Raw genomic sequence first — 18,138 nt, forward strand, 5'->3', positions numbered from 1 at the left:
GCGAGAGGACCACATCGTGACGGGGTCGCAGGCCGCGTCACACAAGAGGCAGGGAAAAAGACAGAGGGGAGTGAGTGAGAGAGTGTGTGTGTGAGAGGAGGGGAGAGAGGAGACAAGGCAGGCCGAGCGGGCAGGCTCGCAAAGTATATCAAGGGAGTAGTAGTATATCAAGGGGGATGGGGGGAGAGCGTACAGTATAGTCCTAGCTGCTTTGGTATTATCGAAACAAAAGAAGCTGGCTGTGCAGTAGATAAATCGTTCCGACTCGCAGCTCATCCTCGTCGTGCGTCAGACTGCCCGGCACGACAACTTGCAGCTTCAATCCAACGGCAGCAGGTCTCTTCTCTTGATCCACCCCGTTATATGACGACGGACGAGATACGCCAACGACGACGACGGAACATTCGTGGGCTTTGTTACTTATAGAACTGACCGACCTGCCGCCTTGACCATGTTAATTTGCCCGCAACAACAACAACAACAGACAACAGCAATACTCTACTACTACTACCACCACCACCACTACGCGTCGCGCGTGCAGACACAGACACAAACGCAGACCCAGACGAGTCGCCCGCCGCTGTCGTGACCGGGAGCCCGCCGACCACTGAATCGGGGGGACTCTCACCGAGTCGGGCGCGCATTGGATCGATCCGCCGCGGCATGCTCGGCGTCGACAGGATCGGAGCCGCAGCAGCAGCAGCAGCAGCAGCAGCAGTGCAGAAGGAAAGCGCGTGGGCGCGGGATACAGATATTGGGTTGCTTGCATATCCTGCGGCCACCACGCACGCACGCACGCACGCACGCCGCACGCACATCTCATTTGGCCAGCTAGGACGAGGCGGAGCTGCCCGCGTGCTGGCTGCTCAAGTTGTTGCTGGCTGCTTGCCTGCTTCGCACTGCAGACGCACCGCATCTCACCGCACCACATCTCACCTCACCCATCATCGCACGCACGGTGGGCGGGCCGCGTTCGTTGGAGACGTCTGCCAACCTACTGGCGCGATTTTGGCCGGGACGACGCCCACCGCCGCCACGGCCGCTTGCACAAAGTGTTTGGGTTGGTATACTAGAAGGAAATATATAACGCGTCCAGCAGCAGCAGCAGCAGCAGCAGCAGCAGCAGCAGCTCTCTGCAGCCACGAGGCCCTGGTCCAAGGAAACCAACGTGAAAAGAGGGCCTCGAGGGCCGGGGGGGGTCTCGCGACAGTACCGCTCTGATAACCACCTACGTACAGTACACAGGACAAGCCAGCCGCCCACCTGTTGTTCGCGAGCTGTTGGTTGGTCCGTGGTGAGAGTGTCAAGAGCCTGTCTGTGTCTGGGTGATACGGGTTGGGCAAGCACAGGAAGAAGAAGAAAAAAAGAAGACCGGACGACGACGGCCTACTCTCAACGACGCACGCACGCACGAGGCATCATCATACCAAACTATACATATCTTTCACCTCGAGTAAGTGGACAAGGTCGATTTTTTCTTCTTTCTCATTCGTATTCCTGCGTCATCATCAGCGCGCCGCGTCATTTTTCTCAATTCCTGATTCCTTCATTACGACTTATTTGTTTTATCTTTGAGCATCCCCCCTTCCCGGCGGCGTCGATACGATACGGAAGCGGTGCGGTGCAGTGCCTCGTGTGGTGGTGACCCGGGGCAGCCCGCAGACCTTGATCCCGCAGCACGGGCAGGCCGTTGCACCGCGACGTGTTACGGAGGGAGGGATTCATTCAACAAGTGTCCCAAGGCTGGCTGGCTGGCTGACTGCCTGCCTGCCTGCCTGTTTGCCAGCAGGAGGAGCTCTTTGCGTGTCGTTTCGGATAGGCGAGCCGGTCTTGTTGCCGCGTGCCTCCTGCCTGTCGCTCGCTGCTTTGCAACAGGCAGACACGCACACACACATAAAACAGACATACGCAGACTGGTGTGTGTGTGATGTGTGTGCGCGAGCGCGAGCGCGCGTGCGAGTAATGTGTGAGTGATGAGTGTCAGAGAGCACCGTCCCTTTCTTGGGTTGTTATACAGTCCTACCATCCCAAAGCTCCTCCTCCTCTTTTAGAACCCAACGGGTCCTCGAGTTTTAGGGTAGTTCCTCGGGCTTGGGGCAATAGGACTCTCTGTCCGTCCTCGCCGGTCGAATCGAATCTGTTCAGCTTCCTCCTCGTCATTCCCCTCTCAATCGCCCTCGTTTCCCCTCCGCTCAAACGCGCATCGCCGAGCGTGCCCGCGTCCGGTCGCTAGAGCAAGACACACGGCGACACGGAAGCCTCTCTCTGTTTGCGTGTCATGCGTTCGTCTGCTCGGTAGGTTCGTTCAGTGGGTGAGTTTGTTTGAAGCACCTCCAGTCAGTGGCCGACGGGCCCCCTCCCGATCAACCCTCCATCCCATGGTGGTGGGCGACCTCCATCCTCCATGCGGACACGCACAGCCAACAACCCTCACTGCCCGCATCAACTACGTTGATCGGTGCCGCTCATCTCGCGGCCTGGCCCGTCTCTCGTGTGTGCTGTTCGTCTGCCGCGGCGAGTGTCCCGAACGACTACCTTGGACGGCGCCATCAGGCTGCAGGAGAGGAGCCGCCACCGTCGCCAATAAGTGCTGGCTGGCTGGTGTGCTGGGCTGGGCTGGGCTGGGCTGGGCTGGGCTGAGCTGGCCTACTGCCCAGTGGGGCTGTCTGCGTGTGCAGCGCGCGTGGGCGTCTGCGCTGCCCTGCAGACGGGGGACTTGAGACGACCGGAGACAAACCCCCAATGCCTGGCAGCCAGCCGCCGGCAGTGCATAATATACGGTGCCCTACCCTTATCTGAGAGTGCAAGTTGACAGGACGGCCGCCTGTTTGTCACTTGAACCAGTCCCGCGGGCCGTTACGAGGCGAGGCTCAACGAGTGCTGCTGCTGCGCTCAGCCCAAGCAACAGAGGTCGCTGCCCATGCAGACGTTGTTATTTATTCCCTTCCCTGTCTCCTGTACTGTACTGCGCTGTGCTGCACATGCAGTGTCGCCAACCACCCGGAGAGACGCTCCCGTCCGTGACCCCCCCGGAATGGGATTGCTGCTGCTGTTTTCTGCTGCTGCTGGGGAAGGAAAAAAAAAAAAAAGGACAGACGCGCGCGCGTGCATGGTCCGACCAAGTACTTGAGGTGCTGTTGCTAACCATCTGCCGCCCTATCGCTAGGGTTCCCTTCCTTGAGGTCCAGGCATCACATCCATCATCCATCCTGGCGCCAGTACTACTAAAGCTACCTCTTTACCTTGGGGTCCAGTTGGGTAACTTGATAGCTTGGGTGCCATCCATCCTCCTCCGCTCCACCGCACCGCACGGCACCGCAGCGCAGGAAATCCCGCCGTTTTCTCTGCCTCGCCTCAATTCGAACCCTCCATCCCTCCAGCTCTCGCCCGGCTTCACAGTCTCACCCAAGCCAGCGTCGCGCCACCGGACACGCCCAGTGCATAACTTGGTATACCTACCGCCTCATCTTGTTCCCTTGCTCTGCTTGCACAAACGACTGCCAACGGCCTCGCTCGAATCCAACAAAGACGACTACGATTTGCACGTCTTATTGCTTTCCCCACGGACGGCGGCGCTAGCTTCCACTCGGTGTCCCAAGTCCACCTGATAGCTTGCAGCTCCTCCTCCTCCTCCTCCTCCACCACCTCCTCTTGCTCCTCCTTCGCGTCCCGCCGCCACCATCTCGACCTCGTTTCCGGCCGCGCGCCAGGTTCCCCCACCACCCCTCCTCGTTTCTGGCTCCTCTGTCGTCAGCCCGCCTAATTACCCAAGCCAAGGTCCTCACACCGCCGATCCGCGCAGCCGCAGAGAGAGGCACTCCCAAAAAAGGCACACCCATCCAGCAGCCGTCGCCACCCTCGGGCCAAGGTTCCGCGCTCACAGCACAACACAGCACAGCACAGCTTGACCTTGTGACCTCGTTCCAACGAGGCCGCCGCCATCGTACCTTTTGCCCCCGAATAAAGTCTTGCGCCCCCATCGCTCGAGCGCATCCTCGACTCGACGCAGCTTTCCTCCATCCCGACTTCCCGACCCAGCGTGCGAGCGGGGCCAGCCCTGCGCTTGGGAGCCGCAACGGGTCGCACATACGTACCTAACCTAGGTATAAACCATAGGCCATCTCGGCTCCTCACGAACACCGACGACGACAACCGTGACAGGGACCAGGGCAGCCAGCCCGTGACAGGGAGGACCAACAAAACATTTTCCTTTTGGCGCGAGTGAGAAAAAAAAAGTCCCCCACCTGACGTCGCCTTGGACTCGCCCTTCTCCCTCTCTCTCCCCCAAATCTTGCGACAGTCAACAAACCACACGCCACCCACTGTTTATTGCGACTGCCGCCGCCACTACTCCGTACCGCCCGGCGCAATAAGCCTCCCTACATTACATTACATTACATTACATTACACTTTGGCTCTTGCGGTCCGCTCCTCCCACGGCCCATCCATCCGTCCAGCCCCTCGCGCTCCTCGTCCCGCCAACCAATCGACCCCTCACACTTGTCGCACTATCCACATCTTTGGCTAGTCGGCAAGGTACAGACAGCACCGCTCGATACGCTACAGAGCGCTCGCTCCGCCGTCCACAGCCCGCGCAGGCCCGTCCCGGTTTTTGTTGTTGACCTGACCCGACCTGACCTGTGCTGAGTTGGCCAGCGCAAGTCGCAGCCGCATCCGCAGCGCCGCAGACCGAGCCGTCTTATTATTATTGCTCTGCTCCAAGCCGGTGCTGACTTCGACGTCCGCCGCCCGCCCGCCCGTCCATCCATCATCCATCCATCCCTCCTCATCCCGCGCTCGCCCGCTCGCCCGTCCACGACGCCTCTCGCGCGCTCCCTTCACCTCGCGCCAGTGCCGTCGCCGCCTTTCGCCTTCGCAACACGCGCCGTTACTCCGACCTTCTCGAGCAGATCGTCGCGAGTAAACGGCAATACCTCGTTCTGGTCCCTTGCTGTCTGATATGCCGTATGTGCCAGCCACATTCTTATCTGTCTCATTGTCGCGGCGCGCGCCCCAGGCACGACGAGAGAGTTTGGCCGTCTCAACCCACTCACCACTGACCAGACTAATCAGACGAACCGCAAACCCCACCACTCAAACGGGCGAAAGCTCCCGCTCGACCTCATATAATAGTGAGGGAGAGCATTCGCACGAGCAAGACTACTCCGTCACCGACTCCATCACTGACGACGACGACGAGTGGGAAGACGAGTACGACCAAGACGTTCACCCGTCCGACTCGGCATCCGCCAGCAACGATTACCCTCCGTCGCGGCCCCGCGCCACCAGAGCCGCCCCGCGACGCCATCGAGTGGCCCGACAACAACACCACTACGCCCAGGTGCAGGCGCCCGCACCGAACCCGCCCAGCGTGGATCCTTCCGACGAGTACCCCGGCCACTACGGCCCGGGCTACCAACCGCAGCACGCCCCTCGCGGCAGCTTTTACGGCCAACGCGGCGGCCATGGCCATCATCCCTTTCAACAAAACCACTACATGGGGGGCTATCCGGGCGGAAACCAAGTCATCCCCTATGGAGGCTATGGGCCCAATCCGAACCCCTTCAGCCCCATGAGCACCAGCTCGAGCGGCGCCAGCTACTTTGGCGGGGAGCCTCCGCGTCACATGTACGAGGTGATGCCGTATCAGCACGGGTATTACGGTCCGCCAGCCCAGTATAATCTGCCAGCCCACATGCAGCAGTTTCACCTGACGCAGCAGCCGCCGCCGCCGCCGGCCACGGAAGCACCGGCCCCAGCCCCAGCCCCGACCCCGGCGCCCAAGGAGCCCCCAGTTGATATTGAGAAGATCAAGATGGAGGCCAAGATCGCAGCGCTGCAGGCGCACGAAGAGAAGCAGCGAGCGATCAACGAGCAGCGGGAGCGGGACGCTCAAATTCGCAAGGAGGCCGAGGAAGCCTTTCTGAGGAAGATGGAGGAGATGAAGAAACAGCAAGAGGAGGCTCAAAAAGAGATTGCCCGAGCCAGGGCGGACGCAGAACGTGCCGCCGTGGAGAGGGTCGAGGCCGAGAGGAGGGCCGCGGAAGAGAGACGAAAGCAGGAAGCGGAGGCAATGAAGAGGGCAGAAGAAAATGCGCTGAAGAAGGTCGAGGCCGAGATGAAGGCGGCCGAAGAGAGGAGAAAGAAGGAGGCGGAAGAGCGCGTCAGGATCGAGGAGGCCGCCAAGGCTCGCCTCGAAGCTGCCATGAAGGCTGAGGCCGAGGCCAAGGCAGCTGCCGAGAAGAAGGCGGCCGAGGAAGCGGAACGGCTCAAGTTGATTCAGGAAGACGCAAAGCGCAAAGCCGAAGCCGACGCTGCCGCCAAGGTCGCCGCCGAAAAGGAGGCCGCTGCCAAGGCAGCCGAAGCCGAAGCGGCAGCCCAAAAGGAGCATGAGGCTCTCAAGAAGAGGATCCAGGAGGAGACCAAGGCCAAACTCGAAGAAGCCGCCGAGGCCGCCAAGAAGTCGACGAACAAGGCCCCCATCAAGTTCAAGGACGCCGTGGGGCGAAAGTTCAGTTTCCCCTTTCATCTCTGCAAGACCTGGCAGGTATGTTTTGTCATCTTGTCCCGTACACCCTCCCAGAAACTGACCCGAGCTTGTGACCAGGGTATGGAAGAGCTCATCAAGCAAGCGTTCCTGCACGTGGACGTCATCGGACCGCATGTGCAGCAAGGCCATTACGACTTGATCGGGCCAAATGGCGAAATCATCCTGCCTTCTGTGTGGGAAAGGGTGATCGAGCCGGACTGGTCCATCAGCATGACGATGTGGCCGGTGGAGAAGATGCCGCCGGCGGGCGGCCCAAAGTTCCCTCCTGGGATGATGCCTGGGCCGGCGGGCGGGCGGCGGGGACACATTGGGGTCGGCGGTATGCCCATCCCCCCTCCCATCCCCGGGGTCCCGCCTGCCGGGCGGCGCCCCGGAGTCCATGTGCCGCCCGCGCCAGAGTGGCCCGGGCCCGCCGGACGCCGTGGCGATGCCAACATCGTCAACGTCGGGCCGCCTCCAACAAAGGGCAGCAAGAGCAGCAGCAAGAGGAACTCGGCCATGCTTACCTTCTTTGCTGGCAAGCCCACCAAGAAGAAGTGAGTAGACTTTCGGGCCGCTTTCACATCTGGACTCATGGCTAACGTGAAGTTCAAAAGGTCGAGCAAGAGGGCATGACGAGACGCGGAGAGAGACTGATAACGACGAATGACCGCTTTTTGTTTCTGCCAACATTGTCTCAGCGCATCCATCCGCACCCCCTTGCTGCGGAAAACTCGATTCTCCGCTCGGTTTGTTTGTTGATGTACGTTGTGTTCGGCTTCTCCTTGCGCTGTCGAGCAGGGGTCCTTCAATTGCATTGGTTGCGGAGTCTGACTGTGGGCGGCCAGAGCGTTTCATGGACGGCGGCTTACTTACTCGGCCGGTATACCCTGGGAATATGTTTTTGCAGGATTTACGGCGGAAAACGAGGGCAGTGCATAATGCAAAGCGTTTGAGACACACACACACACCACGGCGGCGAGACCAACTTTGCCAGTTCAACAAGTCACGCTTGACAGCGCACAGCTTTCCGTGGAATGGTCTATTTTTTTTTATATTTGATCTGATACATGCGTAGAACGATTGGAAGCTTTTTTTTGTGGAAAGGAAGGGAAAGGAAAGGAAAGGAAAGGGAAAAGAAATGGCTGGTTGGTTACAAGCTCTGACTTTAAAATCTATCAAACATAAACACGTGCATACCTGATGATGATTTGTGATGTGTGTAGCCCTGTCACGATGGTGGTGGGTTCATGATGCTTGTATATGTTTGTATCAGACGCAGGCACGTTGATGGCAGTGGGACCTGTTGAGCCGGCCTTGCGCACGCTCGGTCTGGAAGCGGCCCGAACAGCTGTGCCACTGCTCATGCGGATAGGCAGCTGCCTTGTGCAAGGGAAACATCTCCGTCTTTTCAGATGGTATTTCTCTACGTATTCTATTGCCGCCACTGCAAAGCTGCCTAGTGCAGGGAAACATGCCCGCCTTTTCAGAAGGCATCTCTCTATTCTATTGCCCCCAACTTGTCCAACGCCTTCTATATGCGGTGCTTCTAATTATATCGTACAGCTATGTATCACATGCGGCTCTTTTGTGTGCAGGAAAACATGTTATATACCCCGTGGGAAATATCATGGGTAGTGCGGAGGAGACGCCAGCCTCTCATGCGCTCTCTTCTCAAAGGCCTCGATCATGAGGCCGGCGACCTTGTCCGAGACGGCGGCGCTGACGGCGGCGTAAAGCGGATTGACGAATTGATACCGAATGGAGAGGTGGACTTCGGTCGAAGGAGAAGAGGAGGAGGAGAGCTGGCGTAGGGACCAGCGGGTGACGAGGCTCTTGAAGACGGTAGAGGCGGCGGCGGCCGAAGCGTCGGCGGGGTCGCCGCTGACGGCCTCGACGGAGACGCCGGGGACGCAGCGCAGGCGGCTGGTGAAGACCTCGTTGAAGCCACCCCAGCCGACGTGAAGGTCGGCGAGGACGGGCCAGCGGCGGCCGCGGCCGTTGCTGTTGCCGTTGCTGCTACTGCCGTCGTTGTCCGGGGCGGGGGCGGAGGACCACTGCGTGACGCGCGAGAGGGAGCAGTAGGGGACGAAGCGGTCGTACGAGTCGACGTCGGCGATGAGCTCGTAGAGCGGGCCGGACGGGTAGGGCAGGGTGCGGGTCGCGGTAAGGTGTTGCGTGGTGCCGGTGCCGGTGCCCGCGCCGGGGAAGCTGAAGAAGGACCGGCGGGTGGGAAAAAACAAGTTGGCTCCTGCGGCTGGCGCTGGCGGCGACGGCGGAGGGAGCGCGGAGGAGATGAGGGCTCCACGAGAGGCGGAGAGGAAGAGAAGGCCGCGAGACGAGGCGAGGTGCCGGCCGCCGGAGGAGAGTGTTCGTAAGGACATGGCCGCTGGTGGTGACCCGGGTGCAATATCTACGCTGTAAAGATGAGGCGGAGGCTGCTCACGCCATAGCGAGAAACGGAGGGTTTTGTCTTTGACTGCCGGGGCCTGGGCGCTGCGCCGTGTGCGATGCGCCCTCTTGCGGGCGGGCCTCTATGAGAAGTGAGTTGAGTGACGGTGTGTGGATGGATGATGCCGTGATGTTGAAATTCGTGGGCCGCGCCGGCCGGGGCGATGGTTGGTGGTGCGTGCTGCGGCGCCCTGTCGGGCCGTTTCGCCTGGGGACGCGCTCTTTCCATTCACTGTCAGGCGCCGCCCGCCCGCCTGCTGTGGAACCTTCCAAGGTTTCATGGGGGTTAGTTACCCAGGTAGGTGTAACGCTGGGGCTGCGTGACACAGCTGGAGCGGAGTGGAGGCAGCGACCACCTGCAACGCGACGAGCTAATAACTAAAGCACCACTGAAGCTTCCAGGTTCCAAGGCTGTACGACCTAAGGTACTAAAGGTATGTTGCACAGGCGGGCTCCAGCCAGCCGCCTTTAGTAGTATCTGTGCCGCAGACCGCCGTCACCACCACCGCCACGGAATCGCTCCATCATCCCACCGCATCACCACTCCTCGTCGCCCGCAACCACCTCGACCGCGACCCTCCCTCTCCCGCCCGGCCGCCGAACGAGACGAGCCTCACCACGTCGACGTACGCACGCACGATGAGCACGCGCCCGGCGGGCTCCGACGACGACGACGACTGCCGCTGCTGCTGCTATTGCTTCTAGACGGGCTGGGGGTTGTACACCTAGGAGGAACACGCAACCTGCGCAAGCCCCACGCGGGGCACCACGCCCGCAATCATGTACGAAGAAGCCTCCGCCGCCCCCGCGAGCGAAGCGCGCGCACGCCCGCGGCTGCGACGCGTCGGCTCGAAGGACCGCACCCAAGAAGAGAGAGAGAGAGAGAAAGAGAGCAATGATGGGCTGACTTGGCGGGTTTGTGTAGGTTCGAAAAGTCGCTCTACGACCTCATCCGCGGGCTGCGGAACCACAAGGGCAATGAGAAGGACTACATACAGAAGAGCTTGAAGGAGTGCCGGATTGAGGTCCGGAGCCAAGATATGGGTTTGTCGCTGCCTATTTCCCGTCGTTCCAGGTTCTGGGATGAAGCGTGCCGCGAGAGCTGACTCGGTCGTGTTTCCGTGCAGATGTCAAGGCGACGGCGCTCCTCAAGCTCATCTACCTCGAGATGGTGGGCTACGACATGTCCTGGGCGTCCTTTCATGTCCTCGAGGTCATGTCCTCTGCCAAGTACCACCAGAAGCGCGTTGGATATCTCGGCGCCATCCAGAGCTTTCGTCCAGACACCGAGGTGCTTATGCTGGCCACCAACTTGCTCAAGAAGGTATGCTGCTGCTTCAATGGATTGTCCCCTCCTCCGATGCAGCTTGGCTGACCGCGTCCTGCTGCACAGGACCTCGGCTCGTCTACTCCGACCGTCATCTCCCTGCCCATCGCGACCCTTCCTCACGTCATCACCCCCTCGCTTGCACTCTCGACGCTCGCCGACCTGCTCCCGCGCCTGAGCCACAGCCACTCCAACATCCGGAAGAAGACGCTGGTCACTCTGTACCGCTTGGCCCTGGTGTACCCTGAGGCGTTGCGCGCAGCATGGCCCAAGATCAAGGAGCGCCTGATGGACCCCAACGAGGACCCAAGTGTCACGGCTGCCATTGTCAACGTCGTTTGCGAGCTGGGTTGGCGGAGACCTCATGACTTCTTACCCCTGGCGCCTAGGCTTTTTGAGCTTCTCGTGGACGGAGGAAACAACTGGATGGCCATCAAGCTCATCAAGCTCGTATGTGAACATGCGCTCTATCCGGCGGGCCCGGCTGCTAACGCGCTCACAGTTTGCAACCCTCACGCCTCTGGAACCGCGCCTGGTCAGGAAGCTGCTTCCGCCCCTGACCAACATCATGTCGACCACGGCTGCCATGTCTCTCCTATACGAATGCATTAACGGTATCATTCAGGGTGGCATCCTTGGCAATGAGGATGATGCGTCAGGGGCAGACGAGGTCGCCACGCTTTGCGTCAATAAGCTTCGGGGGATGATTATGATTAACGGCGATCCGAACCGTGAGTCGATCCAGTTTTTTTGGCCAAGCGGGATGTACGCTGACGTTGTCGAATAGTGAAATACGTTGCGCTATTGGCTTTCAACAAGATTGTCGTCACGCACCCGTATCTTGTTGCCCAGCAAGAAGACGTTATTTTGGAGTGTATCGATAGCCCCGACATCACAATCCGGATTCAAGCCCTCGACTTGGTGAAGGGCATGGTCACGAGCGACAACCTCATCTCCGTTGTCAGCCGCCTGATGAAGCAACTCAAATCTTCTGCACCGTCTCAAGACCGCAGCAGGCCTGAATCAGGCTCTCTGGTTCCCAGCAGCGACTCAGATTCTGATGCACAAGTCGCCATCACCGAAGCACCCAGGCCAGAAAACGAGCTACCGCCTCTGCCTGAGGATTACCGGATTGATGTCATCAAGAGAATACTTTATATGTGCTCCAAAGACAATTACGCCAACATTGTTGACTTTGATTGGTATCTTGACGTCCTAACGCAGCTTGTTCGGATGGCGCCCGTGCCACGGACTTTTGACAACGAGTTCGAAGGCGATACGGCTTCGCGGGCATCCTCGGACGTGTCCGAGAGGATCGGCGATGAGCTACGTAATGTCGCAGTCAAGGTCAGGGCCATGAGGGGAACGGCCGTTCGGGCCTGCGAGATCATACTTGTGCAGCTGAACGCAGATACCCCGCCGGCACACACGATAACATCGGGAGCGCTCAAGTCTGTGGCATTTGTTCTGGGCGAGTACGCTGTGCAGCTGTCGACGCCAGATGACACGCTCAATAGTCTGCTTCAAGTTGTTCCTCGAGCTGGGAAGCCCGAGGTCTGCACGACTGCCTTGCTGGCCATCACCAAGGTGTTCGCCTCGGTTGCTGGAGACGACACGGAGCCATGGAATGCTGAGAGGAAGTCGAGAATATCTCTCCTGATGGCTCGTATTCTTCACGTCGCGGAACCGCTCGCGCTGCACCCTAATCTTGAGGTACAGGAACGGGCCGTCGAGTTTATCGAGTTGCTTAAGCTCACAGCAGAGGCGGCTTCTGGACAACCGGCTTCTACCGACGACGAGCCACAGGACCCGCCGCTGCTCCTAACGCAAGCCATACCATCGCTGTTCAACGGGTGGGAGCTGAACTCGGTTGCGGTGGGGGCCCAACGAAACGTGCCGCCGCCCGATGGCCTGGACCTGGACGAGCCCATCCATCAGAATCTGAATCACCTTCTCTCGCAGGCCAACTTGATCACCCTCGAGCCAGACGCAGAAGACGAGTTTGAAGTCTACTACAACCAACGACCCCCGCCAACGAGCGTCTCGTCTTCGGCGCCGGCCATGAGCCGACTGACAGAGCCGCCGGAAGCGATGGCAGGGTCGTATCAGCAGCAACCAAGCGAGGATAGCTACCTCGACGCAGACATTGTTGCGCGAAGGAAAGCCGAGCGGCTGGAGAGAAACAGGGACGACCCCTTTTATATCCCAAGCAACGACACACCACGCACTTCGACCCCTATCCACAACATTTTGCAGAACAGCAACGGGCCCGACCTGGACATTGACTCTATACCCATCATGCAGCTGGACCTCAACAACATGCAGGGCCCATCTGCGCCAGCGCCGAAGCCTCAGCCCAAACCCCGGCGAAAGGTTGTCATTGCCGCCGACGAGACGCTGGAAGGCAGCGACGGCGGTTCCGGTCGAAACTACGACTCTGAGAACAACTCGGACAGCCTGGGGGTCAAGTCCAAGGGCAAGAAGCTCAAGAAGTCACTGCTGCAAGTGGACTCGACCACGATTGGATCCTTCAGTCTGGAAGGCGAACGGCCCGCCGACGGGTTCGACTACGAGAGGCAGCAGCGCGAGGAGGCGGAGATGCAGCAGGCCATGAAGGAGGTGGAGCGGCTGCGCCTCGAGATGCAGCGCGCAAACGAGCGCATGCAGGTGGCTCAGGGCGTCGACGTCGAGGGCACCGTCATCAGAAAGAAGAAGAAGAAGGCGGCTGCGAAGAAGGCGGGCAACGACGAGGAGGGCGTGGAGGTCAAGCCCAAGAAGAAGAAAAAGAAGAAGCCCGTCACGGACGAGGAGGGCACCGTTGGGGACGCGAACCTTGTCCTGGAGCAGCAGCAGCACCTGCCGGCTGGAGAGCCCGTGACCGTGGCGCCGAAGAAAAAGAAGTCCAAGAAGGCTGCCTCGAAGAAGCCCATGGGTGAGGACGAGGCCGCGCTGCAGGACATGCTGGAGACGTGATGACGCGTCGGGTCGGGTTTGTGCTGGATGGACATCATCAGTGCGCCGCCTCGGCGGGCTGGATGGCACACTCACGCGGGACAAAGAGGTGGGAGGCCGAGGAGAAGGGGGGTACCTTCAGTGAACATAGATAGGGCAACGCGTCTGGCGGGCGTCGAGCATATTCAACAACTGCACATCAAACAAGTTTTTTTCCAACTGGCATAGATGGCCATGTCATACAGAGTTTCAGCGTATACAGTATGTGCACCTTCTCGACAGCGCAACATGTGTCCTCTCCCGACAAGCACGGCCGACAAGCACGGTACCGAGCACAGCGTCGCGTGGACCACATGTGACGTCTCTTCTTTCTTAGTTTTTCGCCCTTCCAGGAGGTCATATCGTGCTACGTACAACGTACATTGTGCGCCAACCGACCGCCATCACCCCGGCGTCCAACCCATTTTGTTCGTTCCGTTCACCCATCCCTCCCAATCTACTTACTGTACGCCGCGCCAAGCGAGCCTCCCGATCCCCACCGTCCGTCCGAAACCCGCGCCAGGCGCTGAGAGATGATTACGAGAACAGACAAGCGGGCGAAAAGGGGGGTTGGGGGGGTGGTTTGTGTGAAAGCTGGAAGCGAGAGCGACAGGGGGCTCAAAACAGAAAGTCAGAAATCGGGGAAGTATGGAGGGGAAAGAAGAAGAAAAAACAAGACGAGGACGAGCCTGCCGTGGCAGAGCCCGCTTCTACGCGTCTCCGTACACCCAAAATGCCGTAGGCTCTCTCTCATGCATCCGTGAATCCGTACAACGTGACGAAAGCAAAACCACTAAACGAGATAACGAAGGGGGAATTTCCACATGTATGTATGTTGCGTGCGCGCATATTCTTGCCCACGAGCGCCGTCGACTGACGGCCTCGCAAGAAATCGCCGTGCGAGCAGCGAGGGGGATTGTATAGCATTTAGTCGTCCATTGGTTTGTCCTCGAGTGTCACGCCCCGAGTAGGTGTTGACTCGCTGGGCGGCGAGGCGGGCACCCTGCGTCCGCCGACAAACTTGGTTCCGACCCGACCGCCGCTGTCTCGCTTCTCGGAGCCGGACTCGCTGTCAGTCGACTTGGGTACCTGAGGCGTCACGTTGGACGCATCACCGTTGGCGGCGCCCTCAGGGCCGGGGACATCGAGCGATGATCGCTTGATGCGAGAGTCGAGACCGCCGAGACTGGCTCGCTGGCGGTCCGCAGCTGTTGGGCTCGTCTGAATAGGGAATCGCGTCTCCGGTCCACCACTGCTTCGGTCACGACGATGCCCTCGAGGACTGGGAGCCGGGCTCGTGGCTCGGCTTCGTGATGCGTTGGCCTTCTCGAGAAGAGCTCTGTTCCGCTCTTCCATCAACATCTTTCGATTGCTTTCATCGGTGCTGACAGCCCGAGGGCGGTTATTGCTGGGGCCGACTGAGGACGAGTGGTTTAGTGTGGACATGCGCTTCAGTTCGCTGAAGATGGGGTCCTTGTGAGCAAACAAGTCACGAACAAGTCTCGCCGCGTGTTTCTCCTCCAATGTAAGCGACGTCTCTGTCCGAGGCCGCAGGATGCAGGGTGCCAGCGCGGTAGCCAAGGCGGCCGTGTACTGGTCATCAGCCGAGGTCAAGTCGATGAGTCGGGTGAAGTGGTTCATGCAAGCGTCGAGAGTGGCAATGTTTGTGAGCCGCAGCTGTGAGAGCGTCTGCTGTAGGACGGCGATGCGTGAAGCGTCTGTGCCGTCGGCAGCCGGGGTTGTGTAGATGGTGCGGATGATTTCGTACACGTGAGAGCTGACGAGAGAGTCTAGATGAAGTTATTAGTGACGGAACGCCGGGAGCGCAACACACAGCGTCTCATTACCTGGCAGCTCCAAGAGGTACAGCTTCAACAGGTTTGCAATCGTTGGTATGTCGTACTCGCTCAGCACTTCTTGGGAAATGGGTTTCCCATCATTGACCCTGGCACGCAATTTGTGAACCTGAGCCAATGGCACATCGACAAGCCACACTCCTCTTCGTGCTTCATCGCCTTCCAGGTCGGGGTAGTGGTGATCAAGGTAGGTAAGCAGCGTTGTGATCAGAACGGGCACACGCTTCTTGTCGGCCCGGGCTCGGGCCTCCAAATCGACACCAAAGGTTTGCTCGTCTACTTTGTTGTAGTAGTTCTCGTAGACGACAACCTTCGGCACGAAGCTGCCCGTGCGATAGTTCTCGAGGAGATAGCGGAGATCGCCAACGGGCTGTACGGTTTCTTGGAATAGCAGCATCTTGTCCACCGTGGACTGCAGGCTGGGGATGACGTTGCCGATTGTGCCGGAGAAGTCGAGGATGACTGTCTTGATAGCCTTGAGCCGGTCGAGCTCGCAACGCTCTAGGAACTTCAGGTGGATGAAGATGTACTCCTCGAGCTCGCACCGCAGCTGGTCAAGCTTCCGTACAGCGGCCTTATATTTGTCGTCCGCCTCACGCGATTCCCGCTGGAGGCGCTGCGCGGGCGTCTCATTCGGGTGCTGGTTGTTCAGGACATTCCAGTTGGCGAGATACTCGCTGACGGTGCCGACGACAGGCGAGTCGCCGCCGTCGGAGCCCGTAACAGGAATAGAAAAGGTGCGGTTCAGCGACTGCTTCTTGTCTGGCACTCCAGCCAGCCTGAAGGCCTTGGGCCGCCATTGATAGAACATCCTGGAGCTATTGGCAAATGTGCTGCCGACATTTCCAACGAGGCGAAGGAAGCCATTGGAAACGAGGTCCTGGCCAACCCGCTCGGCATAGCTCACACTGGTGACGCCCATGTTGCGCTGCAGGTATTCGACAATGTCGGAGCCCGCGGATGTGTTCTGGTACGTGCCCAAGATCGGAACCTTGGTTTCGCCCATTTTGATGGTGCTGAGCATCTGGGAGAGTATTTTCTTGAGCTGGTCGGGTTGGTACGTCTCATCGCCGATTTCGTAGAACTCGTATTCTTCAATCTCCTCCTCCTTGTGCGGTTGCACCTTGATCTCAGGGATGGGCTGGTTCTGACTCTGTGCTTGCTTGGGGCTAGATTCGGGTTCTTGAAAGGCGAGCTTGTTCTCCTCCTCAATGTCCTCGACGAGGCGGCATTTGTTGAAATAATTGGATCGAAGCTTGCGGACGAGGTCGGCCTGGCGATCGTGCGTCTTGATGCGGCTTTGCAGTTCGTCCTGTGAGTCTTGGATGCGGGCTTCGTGAGCATCGCACCAGCGGGAAAAGGGGTTGATGACGAGGTCGCGAATGCTCTGAGCAATGCGCTGGTGACTGCGCGCGGCATCCTGCATCTCGATGCGCATGCCATCGTAGGCCTGCCAAAGCTTAATTAGCACGGCATCGGGGAGGGCGCTCGCCTATGAGTCGGGGCGGAATGTACCTTGCGGACGGTCGCGCCATCATCCCGCGAGAAGCCCCCGTTGATCTTGTCGGCCGCAGGTGCAATGTCTCCTAGACGGCTGCCGTAGGTCTCCTCAGCTTCGGCGCGCAACCGAGCTATCGTGAGGACCTGGCGGTTCTCCAACACACCCTGCTGGAGCTTGCCGAACAGGACGCCGAGGCCTACGATGACGTGTCTTAGCAGGACGAAGACTCGGGAAGCTACTGCGAATGGGTGGAGGGAGAAGTACCTGCGGCGTAATCGCTCGACCAAAACGAGTCTGCGAAGCCGGGCATTGTGATCTACTCCAGCCAGCTGGATAGAGCGGTGGTTGCGATGCCCGCGGTGGCGCGACAGTTGTGAAAATCGTGGGAGAAGAGGTTTGAGTGCGAAAGAGATCAAGGACCAGCCGGCAGGGAGGAAGGTTGCGAGGATCGGTCGCGCAAATGTCTCTGATTGACGTAGTCGTCGCAAGGCCGTGAACCAAAGACAAAGAATCAAGCGAAGCGGACGAGAAGGGACGACGAGCGACGAGTCTTGCGCGGTTGTTGTCGGTTGGTTGGTTGGGGCCTCGTCACCGCGTGGGAAATTCGTACAAAGTGTAACGTCGCCGTTGGGCAACGCGAGTTCGTATCGCGGGCGGTAGAAGATTAGACGACGGCGGAGGGGCTAGCCGGAGGAAGGGCAGCTGGAAACGAAATGTGGGCGGCGGTCGTTCGGCGAAGTGAGCTGAGGACAGGCGAGGCAAAGAACGTGGGCGGGATGGGGAAAGGGGCGGGCAGGGAGTGACGGGTCAGCAACGAGGCTGGGCGTGGGTTGCGCGCGGTGGATGGAGGTTCGAGTTGAATGGATAGAGGACGAGCTGGAGGCTGAGTTGAGTCGCCCAGGTAAAGCTGCGCGAGCAGGCCTCGGGCCACTGTAATGTTCAGCTCAGCCGGCACTGTACTGATACCTAGGTGCATCAAGTTCAATGGTCGGCGGTGCTCCGTCACGTAGGTACCTAGCGCCTCATTAAGGTACTGGATGGGGAGGATGGGGAGTGGAGGCCGCGTGGGCCTCTTCTTGCTGGGAGGAGACCGTGCAGTGGGCAGCGCCGGTGCAACTGGATCTGTATGTACCGGGCCTGGAAGCGCTCCACTCCAAACAGCCTTGCCTGGCGGGAGAGCGGGCACGGCGCGTGCGGGCAGGGAGCTGGGGTGCGGTGCCTGGGCGTGCTGGGGGGGGGGCTGTCAGGGGGGCAAATGCGGGCGGCCCGGCGCCATGGAAGCTCAGGTACCCAAGGTCCCTTGGACGTGCCCAAGGTGCCCACATGGTACCTCACTACAGGTAATAAACGACCTGGAGTGCTTCTGGGCGCTGCGGTCGGGAAGGGATGGTGTGCTACGGAGACGCTTCCAACCTGCCCGGGCTGGTCAACTGCGATACTGTCCTGTCATGTGCAAGCTCGGCGGTGGCTGATACTGGGTCCC

At 59.6% G+C, this 18,138-nt stretch overlaps 4 protein-coding genes across 7 annotated transcripts; 2 read left to right on the top strand and 2 right to left on the bottom strand.

Moving 5' to 3' along the window:
• Positions 1-2,938: 2,938 nt before the first annotated feature.
• On the top strand, positions 2,939-7,726 carry JDV02_005356 (uncharacterized protein). The gene is made up of 4 exons (XM_047986641.1): positions 2,939-4,965; positions 5,074-6,547; positions 6,608-7,086; positions 7,147-7,726. Exons 1-4 carry the CDS (start codon positions 4,961-4,963, stop codon positions 7,163-7,165), a joined length of 1,977 nt encoding a protein of 658 aa, XP_047842624.1. The 5' UTR covers positions 2,939-4,960; the 3' UTR covers positions 7,166-7,726.
• Positions 7,727-7,871: 145 nt separating this feature from the next.
• On the bottom strand, positions 7,872-9,097 carry COQ10 (Coenzyme Q-binding protein coq10, mitochondrial). The gene has a single exon (XM_047986642.1). It carries the CDS (start codon positions 8,911-8,913, stop codon positions 8,158-8,160), a length of 756 nt encoding a protein of 251 aa, XP_047842625.1. The 5' UTR covers positions 8,914-9,097; the 3' UTR covers positions 7,872-8,157.
• Positions 9,098-9,432: 335 nt separating this feature from the next.
• Positions 9,433-13,464, top strand: APL5 (AP-3 complex subunit delta). 2 transcript variants are annotated; one of them, XM_047986643.1, is made up of 6 exons: positions 9,433-9,762; positions 9,906-10,024; positions 10,108-10,304; positions 10,374-10,757; positions 10,810-11,038; positions 11,095-13,464. In XM_047986643.1, coding segments are annotated over exons 1-6 (3,117 nt in total). In that variant the 5' UTR covers positions 9,433-9,760; the 3' UTR covers positions 13,281-13,464. The 2 variants fall into 2 exon arrangements, with proteins under 2 accessions (XP_047842626.1, XP_047842627.1); XM_047986644.1 differs by having other exon boundaries at positions 9,433-10,024.
• On the bottom strand, positions 13,213-17,543 carry rga8 (Rho-GTPase-activating protein 8). Of its 3 annotated transcripts, XM_047986645.1 has the most exons (4): positions 16,920-17,543; positions 16,670-16,851; positions 15,146-16,604; positions 13,213-15,088 (listed from the first exon to the last, which is right to left on the bottom strand). In XM_047986645.1, the coding sequence occupies exons 1-4, from the start codon at positions 16,963-16,965 to the stop codon at positions 14,226-14,228; spliced, it is 2,550 nt and encodes an 849-aa protein (XP_047842628.1). In that variant the 5' UTR covers positions 16,966-17,543; the 3' UTR covers positions 13,213-14,225. The 3 variants fall into 3 exon arrangements, with proteins under 3 accessions (XP_047842628.1, XP_047842630.1, XP_047842629.1); XM_047986647.1 differs by having other exon boundaries at positions 13,351-16,604; XM_047986646.1 differs by having other exon boundaries at positions 13,498-15,088; positions 16,670-17,543.
• Between the last annotated feature and the right edge of the window lie 595 nt (positions 17,544-18,138).

Source organism: Purpureocillium takamizusanense, chromosome 4, assembly GCF_022605165.1.
Source record: "Purpureocillium takamizusanense chromosome 4, complete sequence".
Classification (NCBI taxonomy): domain Eukaryota; kingdom Fungi; phylum Ascomycota; class Sordariomycetes; order Hypocreales; family Ophiocordycipitaceae; genus Purpureocillium; species Purpureocillium takamizusanense.

Excerpts from the sequence above, each read along its gene's own strand:
- JDV02_005356 (XM_047986641.1), top strand. Across the intron at positions 6,548-6,607 it reads ATCTCTGCAAGACCTGGCAG|GGTATGGAAGAGCTCATCAA; the intron begins GTATGTTTTGTC and ends GCTTGTGACCAG.
- COQ10 (XM_047986642.1), bottom strand. The coding sequence starts at position 8,913 with ATGTCCTTACGAACACTCTCCTCCGGCGGCCGGCACCTCGCCTCGTCT.
- APL5 (XM_047986643.1), top strand. Across the intron at positions 10,305-10,373 it reads CCACCAACTTGCTCAAGAAG|GACCTCGGCTCGTCTACTCC; the intron begins GTATGCTGCTGC and ends CCTGCTGCACAG. Across the intron at positions 11,039-11,094 it reads GATTAACGGCGATCCGAACC|TGAAATACGTTGCGCTATTG; the intron begins GTGAGTCGATCC and ends GTTGTCGAATAG.
- rga8 (XM_047986645.1), bottom strand. The coding sequence starts at position 16,965 with ATGCCCGGCTTCGCAGACTCGTTTTGGTCGAGCGATTACGCCGCAG. Across the intron at positions 16,852-16,919 it reads GTCGAGCGATTACGCCGCAG|GCCTCGGCGTCCTGTTCGGC; the intron begins GTACTTCTCCCT and ends ACGTCATCGTAG. Across the intron at positions 16,605-16,669 it reads ATGGCGCGACCGTCCGCAAG|GCCTACGATGGCATGCGCAT; the intron begins GTACATTCCGCC and ends AAGCTTTGGCAG.